Consider the following 10,735-nt stretch of genomic DNA (forward strand, 5'->3'; position numbering starts at 1 on the left):
TGCTTATACTCTTGGATTAGGTAAAATCGAGGATTTTAACCAAAAATTTGATTTTGAGTCTACGTTTCAAGAATAGTTTATAGTAAAATCAACTACTATCCCAACAGCCCTCTTGTGTATAATAATACCAATGACAAATAACAAAATTCAAGAAAATATCTAAATAGTAGGTATATTAATTAGTATAATTATAGAACGTGTAATGAAACGAGTCTCCAAGAAATTGTAGACATTATTATTAGAGACAGCCGCGAGCGTATCGCAATTATTTGAAGTAAGATTGTTCGAGATGAACGTGATAATGAGAGAAATGAATGTAGTTTTAGCATATATATATATGCTTCATTTGTCCTTGTTTGTATTGTTGAAACTAAATTACAGGAGATCTTATAATCTTGCTTTTAGTTATGCAATAACAGTTTGTATAAAAAAATGAAAATTAAATTAATCTACGTTTTTATTACTTAAAAGAATGTACAGTATTTTAATTGTATTTCAGCATGACATCGAAGTATTTAAAAAAATATAGTATGGTTTAAAAGATAGTGGTTTATAATTTATTGTTGGCACAATCCACGGCTGGTGCAGGATCCGCATCCGGCGCAGTTGCTTCCTGCTTCGTAAACGCTGCTGCGCAACATGTTGCCGTTGACGTAGTTGCAGGCCATCAGGTAGGAGTTGAATTGTTGGTGCTTGTATGTGACGACTGCGCAACCGACGCGAGTTGACTTGGCCCAGGCGACTTGGGTGAAGTGACCGATTACTTTGCCGCTGCAGAACATCAAGCAAAGTTAGCAAGTGACGACATCTAAAATGTGCTTTTAAACTTACTTTCCGCCGGTGAAGGAGTTGATTTCGGACAATTGGACATCCTTGACTTCATCGAACCAGGATTTGACACCTTGTTTCAAGACTTGTTCGACGGAGTAAGAAGCGGTGGTGAAGGAGTTGAACAAGTTTTGGCCGTTTTGGGTTTCTAGAAGAAAGATATCAAATCAAAGTCACATTGCTTTTCTAATTCTTTTATGCATATTATTATATTTACCAGTGTCACGGCAGCTGTCGTGGCTCATTTTGCATTGCAAGACGTTCAAGTAAGCCAAATGAGCAAGATCATCATCCCATATCTAATAAGTTTGCAAAATCAGACACAAATTTTCATACACTTTTCTAACCGGTTACTTACTAATTCGTTCATGTTCTTGGCAGCGGGCAAGTTTTGTCCAGCGGCGTTCTTTGCTTGTCCCTTGGCAACCATGCTTCTGTAGTTGTTGTGTTCATCCAAAACGAATTTTTGTTCAGCGGCGCCCAAGTTCATGCGTTTGAAACCTACACAGCTTCCAGCGGGTTGGCCCTAAATTCAACATAAAATTTTCGTAAATTTATTTTACTGCTTGGTAATATAATTTAGGTATCACTCACGGAATGGTTGCATCCAAAGTTTACTTTTCCGTTATAACATTTGAATTGGCAGTAGTCTCTTGCTTGGGCGGCCACAGCGACCAAGAGAAGAACCAAGAACATACGAGCAGCTATAAAGTATAAATAAATATAAATCATAATTTGCAAAATATTTTAATATCTAAGCAATTATTATGAAATAATTTCTTACCCATTTTAGTAGTCCTTTTTGACAATGATACAAGTGGAATATGTATTGAATATATTTCTCGCCGCTTTTATATACCTACATTGTTTTCTTAGGTATATTATGTAATGACTTTTAAACAAATATTATTTTAAAACTGATTCATATTATCAAATTGGCAAGTTTAAAATAGAATACTGTTATTGAACTTGTAACAAAATATACGTTGCTAAGCATAATATTGTGCTAAACATATGTTCTAGGTTACAAAAAAAATTTTTTTGACATAATATTTGATGAGCTTATCTTTTCAAATTCGCTTAAACAAACAAATATATTATTGTTTCTTTTTATTTGTATTGGGTTTAATTTGGGAAGGGAGTACTCATTTTCAGTATATATTGTGCTTACTGGAACAGTTATGTTTTCTGATCCAGAGAAAAATGTCACAGTGCTCCTATAAGACAATTTAGAGAATACTGAACTGATTATTACTGATTGGTCTTATAGCACTTAAAAAAAAAGAAAAGATAAACTATGATTTCCAATAAGAATCAAGAAATGCAGTTCATTAAATTTGAGTGTTACCAAAACCACTAACATCTACTTAATTAATTCACATTAATGAAGATTACCAATTATTTTGAAATCTATATTTCAAGGCCGGGAGAATGTTCGCGCCAATCAAAGCATGCGGCTATATTGATATATAAACAAAAAATCATCTATCAGAAATTTATACAAAATCAATCAATCAGTCAGAACGTAATCAAAAACAGTATTAAAATTATTGTAAATATACTTATAACTTGTTATTAATATAAAATAAATATATACAGTTATAATCAAAGTATTTACAATTGGTCCTTCATAAGGCAAGCAATCACAACAACCTAAAATTTTTCATCGGTCCTTACGAGCAAGATTCAACATCATCCTAAATTTTTCATTAGTTGTCGTTTGTTTGATTATTTCAAAGTGTACGATGATTATCATATAGTTTTATATAATTAATTAAATTTCAACATTTAGTTTACCAAGTACGCAAAGGGACACAAAGGTTTTATTTGACTCTCAACAATTATATCGTGAAAAACAAACCAATTATATCACAACGAGAAACACACATCAAACAAATAAACTTCTGACTATAATCAGTAAAACTCCCAGCTAATTCATCATTGTAGGGGGCAAAAAGATCCAATGTCTTATTTTAATTATCGAGTGATTTTATAAAATAATAGCTACATTAATGTTGAATAATTATTCAACCGATGGAAAATATAAAATTATTGAGTGCCTTTTTACATAGATAACACTGAAAATAACCTTCATTTGATATTTTGTCAGGAATGTTCATCAGCAGACTTGAAAGAACTATTCATTTCCTTTATCTGTTGTAAAATTGCTTTTTAACTTCCCGTAGGGTAAGTTATTGTAATGGGCCGAAAATCGGAATTGAAAATTTTTACATTTCTCGACGTTTTGAAGGTTTCTGAACGTTTTGGCATACCTCAGAAAAAATGGATGTGTGTGTGTGTGTGTGTGTATGTATGTGAGTGTGTGTGTGTATGTATGTATGGATACAAATTTCCAGTCACGTTTTAGGGCGCACGGATCAACCGATTTGAATGGTTCAAAAAACATTCGATTCCTATTGATAGAGAAAAGAGCTGATTAGTTTTTGGCAAAGGCAGGTCCAGCCATTTCGGAGATACGGAGCAAAGAGTGCAGAAAATAGAAATCGAATTTTTGAGAGAACGGAGTATCCGATTTGAATCATCTAAAAAACATTCAATTAGTGATGATTGGGAGAAGAGTTTATTAGTTTTTGGCAAAGGCAGGCCCAGGCATTTCGAAGATACGGAGCTAAATATGTAAAAAATGGCAGGTTCTGAGAAAACTAAGCATCCGATTTAAATGATTCAAAGAACTTTCTGCTTGTCTTAACAAAATAATTGATTTTGGAAAAAAAAAATTTGTTCCAACTTTTTTTTTTTTTTTTAGTTTTTTGTATATCGAAAATATTTCAGATTTTATTTTTAATTCTGACTATTAGTTCTAATATACTTTATGAATAATTTCAACTCTGCAATTCAGTTTATATAATTCTTATAAATATTAGACAATGTTACAATATTTATAATAATCTATTTGAAAACATTCAGTATTCCTCGAACATTTCGTTACGGTACGGGAAGTTCCAGCAATTTGCCTTAAGGCACGATGCCATAATTGCCTCAAGACAGAATTCCACTTACAGCTAGTTCAAACTTAATTTACTTTATTATTTGCTATTTTTCATTTTTACACCTTTGCCAGTGTAAAAATTCAGTTGGTTCTTTATACACCACCCATGTGTAAGATTTTAAGGAGGTTATATGAAAAAAAAACGGTTGTGTCTAACATGAAATTAACAATGAATATTATAAAACAATTAAATAACGTATATTTAAAAATGCATTAAAAAAAACTTAGCACACAAGCAATACAAATAATAATGGACAAATATACTTTTGTTTGAATTTTCAAACATTGTTTTTTTTTTTTCTCCCAATAGCAATATCTTGAAAATCAAGGAGATAACTGATTATACATTCTTTTCTCTCCACATTGAAGTATTGTTGTTGAATCATTCTTAACTTTACTAGTTTTCAAGATATGGTTAGTGGACCTAGGCAGTACTGCCCTAGGACAGGTCCGTGAGATTAATTAAACTCAAACTTGGTTCAGGGAAGAATTGTGTGAGAGGTTTCTTATTGCCATTGCACGCTGCGGTGTCTCAAATGGCCTATTTCTAGTTAGAAACATATTTTTTTTAATATTGATAGTAAACATTGACATCGATACTGCACGGTGTCAGTTTGTCCAGAGCGGGGGTCGAACTCACGACCCCATTCGCACGAGTTCGTGCATCCGATCGTTACGACATATGATATAAATATACATATATATATATATATATATATATATATATATATATATATTTATATATATATATATATATATATATTATATATATATATTTATATATATATATATATATATATATATATATATATAATTTAGTTGTTAATTTTGATGTTGAGATATATGAGTAAGTTCTTGTGGGGCGATACATCAAAGAATAAAAAGCAAAGATTTATAAATTAATCTTTAATTCCAAACGTTTCGACATTCAATTTAATGTCATCATAAGTGGATATTAACGTTGGTAGGTTACATCTAGAGAAGTGTACACGACACTAGAAATTAGCACTAACATTTATACAACTAACTTGTCAACACCATGATTTTTTTATAATTTTTGTATGATGTAAACAGAAAAATGATAGTTTTATTTGAACAAAAATGTGAATAAAGTTAAGTAATTTCTGCCAACGACTTCTGTACTGTGCGTGTTCCGAGGCTTATTTGCTAATAAGTAATTTATAAATCGTTGCTTTTTATTCTTTGATGTATCGCCCATATATATATATATATATATATATATATATATATATATATATCATATGTCGTATGCTATTTAAAATTTTAAATTTTAAATAGTATGCTACAAATACAGATCATTGAATGGTGCAATTTTATACAAAAATAAAAATAGAATAAGAAATTTTGTATTTATTAAGTGGTTAATATGAAAGCAGAAAGCTAAATAAAATATATTGTAATAAATAATTTTCAAATATTTATTCCTAAATAAAAATATAAAAATAGAAAATCTTTGCACAACTGCAAGCAACAGATTCAATCTATTCTTTTTAATCTAACTTTTTCTAAAATATAATATTTTAAACTGAATTTGAAGGACACTTGCAACAGCATAATCGAACACATATGTATATTTTTACTTATGAGTTCACTAGTTTATCATTGCTTATATTATCAGGATATTCAAATAGAGAGTAAATTTATTATATAATGATAAAAAAATTCAAATTTTATGTTTATTTTTTTATTAATTATTTACATTATGTACAGTTATATTAAGAGATAAATGTTTGATAGTAGTTCAAATAGTAGATGAAATATCAAAAGTGAGCGATTTATTGTTGGCACAATCCACGGCTGGTGCAGGATCCGCATCCGGCGCAGTTGCTTCCTGCTTCGTAGATGCTGCTGCGCAACATGTTGCCGTTGACGTAGTTGCAGGCCATCAGGTAGGAGTTGAATTGTTGGTGCTTGTATGTGACGACTGCGCAACCGACGCGAGTTGACTTGGCCCAGGCGACTTGGGTGAAGTGACCGATTACTTTGCCGCTGCAAAACATCAAGCAAAGTTAGTAATTAGAAGGGACATCTAAAATGTGCTTTAACACTTACTTTCCGCCGGTGAAAGAATTGATTTCGGACAATTGGACATCCTTGACTTCATCGAACCAGGATTTGACACCTTGTTTCAAGACTTGTTCGACGGAGTAAGAAGCGGTGGTGAAGGAGTTGAACAAGTTTTGGCCGTTTTGGGTTTCTACAAGAAAGTTACCAAATCTAAGTCACATTGCCTTTTTAATACTTTTATGGGTATTATTATATTTACCAGTGTCACGGCAGCTGTCGTGGCTCATTTTGCATTGCAAGACGTTCAAGTAAGCCAAATGAGCAAGGTCATCATCCCAAACCTAATAAGTTTACAAAATCAGACACGAATTTTTATACACCTTTCTAACCGGTTACTTACTAATTCGTTCATGTTCTTGGCAGCGGGCAAGTTTTGTCCAGCGGCGTTCTTGGCTTGTCCCTTGGCAACTATGCTTCTGTAGTTGTTGTGTTCATCCAAAACGAATTTTTGTTCAGCGGCGCCCAAGTTCATGCGTTTGAAACCTACACAGCTTCCAGCGGGTTGGCCCTAAATTCAACATTCAGTTCGTAAATTTATTTCACTACTTGGTAATATGATTTTGGTACCACTTACTGAGTGGTTGCATCCAAAGTTAACTTGTCCGTTATAACATTTGAATTGGCAATAGTCTCTTGCTTGTGCGGCGACAGCCACCAACAGGAGAACCAGGAACATACGAGCGGCTGGAAATAAATATAAATTAGATACAATTAATTTTCCTTATTTATAATACTACTTATAAAAATTAAAGAATAATATGCATAATACTTTTAGTATCCAAGCAATCATTCGGAATTTAGTACTTACCCATTTTACAAGTCTTTCTTGATAATGATACAAGTAGAATATGTCATTAGAACTTTTTCTGCCACTTTTATATATGTTCTTTGTTTTCTTAGATGTGTTACGTAATTACTGTTAAGCAAACATTATTATTGTAACTGATTAATATTATCAAATTTTCTGGATGGAAATAGAATAATATTATTGAGTTCGTTATTAAATACACGTTGCTAAGCATAACATTTTCCTAAATATTTGTCTCACGCCAGGTAAGAAATAACAATTTTGGACATAATATTTGATTAGCTTATCTTTTTAAATTTACTTCTACAAATAATTATATTAGTGCTTGTTTTTATTTATATTGAGATTAGGAAGAGGGTTCTCAGTATATATTCTGCTTACTGGAACTGCTTCTGCTTTTTTGACCTAGTTTTTAATCATATCGTTTTCACGAAGGCCTATAATTAAAATACAGCGAAGCTTATATAAATTCTAGATGTAATTCATTAACTTTCCGAATGAGAAGTTTGTTCACATAAGAAAATCCGATTTGCTAATTTTATGTTTTCTCGACGTTTCAAACAATTCTGAATCGAATGAGTCAAAATTTGGAAAAAGTATGTGTATGTGTGTGTGTAAACAGATTTTGGACCCTTCATCGACGTTTTCTCAAAAACGGGTGGGCCGATTTCAGAAATTTAACATCCCTTTGATGTAATTTGACAAGAACTAGCATTTGTCGGTTTTGCGCAACAGTCAAGTCGTTTCTCGTTAATAGCAGAAAAGTGAAAAAAGGCTACGTTTTAGCCTGCAATTTTAAATTTACTTTAAGATTTTTATAATTTTTTTTGGCAATAGATATCATGGTTTTATAGATCTCACTAAAATATTACGGCCCTACGACAAGTCGTTTAATTTATGTGGCTTTATTTTGACTATGAAGTTCATGCACTAAACTACTACTAAACAGTACTACGAAAATTGTTTGAATTGTATAAATTTTTTGAATCTTGGAATAATAAGGTACAATTTTAAGACATACAAGCAGACGTCCCTGTAGACCATGATTAATATAATTACAGATATTATAATTCTGATTGATAGATATCAATTGAAAATCTTAATGTTTAGAAATGAGTAGAAGCAAAAACTTTATTTTTGTAATAAACAGCTGAAGATTCTATCTAAATATCAAAAATTTCAATTTCGATTGCTTGTTAATGATAACACATTTTGGGTAGTTTATGCAACTTGCCTTTAGGCTAAATGCCACTTTCAACTAGTTAAGTTTTCAAATTGTGTTATAATTTTTAGTATGATTTGAACATTCTTTGCATCAATTACGTACACACACTTATATACATACATATATATATATATATATATATATATCATTATTATTATTATTATTATTATTATTATTATTATTATTATTATTATTATCATTATTATTTTTTGTTCAATTTATTTAAACATTTCAAATCGTATAATAGCAGAAAGAACCATACAAATATTTCAAAAAAATATTCAATCTATAGAGGACATTTTTTAATAATATGTATATGGCTACAGTGAATTAACAAAGTGTACGAAATACATAAAAAACATAATACAAAATACATTTCCTGTTTTAGTATCCAAATTTAAATTTGTATTTATTCCCTAATAGTTATATTAAAAATACAAACTCGCCATATCAATTTTTCTGATGTACAATTTATGCGGTACAATTTGAACATAAATTATGTTTCTAGATCTTCGAATATTTACTTCCTAAATTTTATTTTTTAACAGCGATGAGAACTACGGGTTCTGTGAGCGGTGTGTGCTCGCTTACATTAATATTCTGTAATTTTTCATGTAAGTGCAAACCAGTGGTTATTCACTCTTCTTTACAATTGCTAGATTTAATATATTAGGTATGTGCATCGAATAGTGCTTACCTAAATGTGATGCATTAAAGCCATCTAGAGGCTATTGTTACTTGAAATTATATTTGAGATATATAACCTCAAATGGAAACTTAATGTTATACTTATTAATATCGCGAGCTTCGAATCAACTCGGGACTAGTTAGGACTAGTAGCGCTAACCCACGTTCTTACCGGTTACGTCGCTGGATCTTTGTTTTCTTAGGATGTATATAAATATAATTTTATTTCAAGTTTCATTACAACAAATGCAAAATATGAGAAGCATTAATAAAGTGGATAGTATGAATCTAGAATTATAGTATCAATATTATAATTTTGATAATATATCATCAATTATTTTTTTGCCATTATTTGATATATTTGGACTCGGATTCTACAGAACCTTATCCATGTTAGTCCCAGGGACAATATGAATATCAATTTATAGTCAAAAATTTATATTATAATAAAACAAGTAATTATCTAACAAACTCAATTTAAAAATAAATAATTACAGTAAAACCGTTGACTGATAAAAATCAGATATTTTTCTGGAAAATTTGCCAAGAAAATATATCAAGGGCTATATAGCCAGTACCCAATGAAACCATTTCTAGCATTATAGAACATGTTAGTATTAGCAAGAAAAATAACACGTGTTACAAAATATAGTATAACACGTTTATAAAAGTCACTTGGTTATTTAAAATAAATTTTGTAATGTATTATTTTTTATTAATGTGAGTTTAAAAAAACATTTTAATCGATAAATAGTATTGAACTGTTAATTAATTTTGGTTTCACAAACTTTTATAAAAAAATGATTGAAATATTCAAATTTTAATCAGAAAAATTTTAATAAAATCCGCAGCAACGCGTTGCCGAGAACGCTAGTATAAATAAATAAATAAATAAATAAATATATATATATATATATATATATTTATATATTTATATATATTTATAATTATGAGAATTCTGGCCCTACTGAAATATATTAACTAGCTCATTAAAATTAAGTTTGAGTATCCATCATATTGCTAAGAAAAATGATAGTTTTATTGTTGTATGTTTATTTTTTATCATTTATTTACATTATGTACAGTTATTTCAAAAGCTAAATGTATGAATGTAGTTCAAATATTAGAGGCGGTATTTTAAGTGAGCGATTTATTGTTGGCACAATCCACGGCTGGTGCAGGATCCGCATCCGGCGCAGTTGCTTCCTGCTTCGTAGACGCTGCTGCGCAACATGTTGCCGTTGACGTAGTTGCAGGCCATCAGGTAGGAGTTGAATTGTTGGTGCTTGTATGTGACGACTGCGCAACCGACGCGAGTTGACTTGGCCCAGGCGACTTGGGTGAAGTGACCGATTACTTTGCCGCTGCAGAACATCAAGAAAAGTTAGCAAATGAGGACATCTGATATGTGCTTTTAAACTTACTTTCCACCGGAGGAGATGAGTGATTTCGGACAATTGGACATCCTTGACTTCATCGAACCAGGATTTGACACCTGTTTCAGACTTGTTCGACGGAGTAAGAGTAGTGAAGTGAGGAAGGTTGTGAAGGAGTGAACAAGTTTTGGCCGTTTTGGGTTTCTAGAAGAAAGTTATGAAATCAAAGTCTCGTTGCTTTTCTAATTCTTTTATGCGTATTATTATATTTACCAGTGTCACGGCAGCTGTCGTGGCTCATTTTGCATTGCAAGACGTTCAAGTAAGCCAAATGAGCAAGGTCATCATCCCAACCTAATAAGTTTACAAAATTAGACACGAATTTTTATACACCTTTCTAATCGGTTACTTACTAATTCGTTCATGTTCTTGGCAGCGGGCAAGTTTTGTCCAGCGGCGTTCTTGGCTTGTCCCTTGGCAACCATGCTTCTGTAGTTGTTGTGTTCATCCAAAACGAATTTTTGTTCAGCGGCGCCCAAGTTCATGCGTTTGAATCCTACACAGCTTCCAGCGGGTTGGCCCTAAATTCAACATAAAATTCTCGTAAATTTATTTCACTTCTTGGTAATATAATTTAGGTATCACTTACGGAATGGTTGCATCCAAAGTTCACTTTTCCGTTATAACATTTGAATTGGCAGTAGTCTCTTGCT

At 31.4% G+C, this 10,735-nt stretch overlaps 1 protein-coding gene and 2 pseudogenes across 1 annotated transcript; all 3 read right to left on the bottom strand.

Moving 5' to 3' along the window:
• Positions 1-557: 557 nt before the first annotated feature.
• Positions 558-1,629, bottom strand: LOC113384087 (annotated as a pseudogene).
• Positions 1,630-5,634: 4,005 nt separating this feature from the next.
• On the bottom strand, positions 5,635-6,738 carry LOC113381904 (venom allergen 5-like). The gene is made up of 6 exons (XM_026620763.1): positions 6,735-6,738; positions 6,501-6,610; positions 6,267-6,434; positions 6,102-6,207; positions 5,912-6,056; positions 5,635-5,848 (listed from the first exon to the last, which is right to left on the bottom strand). The coding sequence occupies exons 1-6, from the start codon at positions 6,736-6,738 to the stop codon at positions 5,635-5,637; spliced, it is 747 nt and encodes a 248-aa protein (XP_026476548.1).
• A 3,058-nt stretch (positions 6,739-9,796) lies between these two features.
• LOC113383020 lies at positions 9,797-10,731 on the bottom strand (annotated as a pseudogene).
• Between the last annotated feature and the right edge of the window lie 4 nt (positions 10,732-10,735).

The sequence above is a fragment of the Ctenocephalides felis genome, unplaced genomic scaffold (genome assembly GCF_003426905.1).
Source record: "Ctenocephalides felis isolate EL2017-DRISC unplaced genomic scaffold, ASM342690v1 CF-g0.4_SCAFFOLD_00017, whole genome shotgun sequence".
NCBI lineage: Eukaryota > Metazoa > Arthropoda > Insecta > Siphonaptera > Pulicidae > Ctenocephalides > Ctenocephalides felis.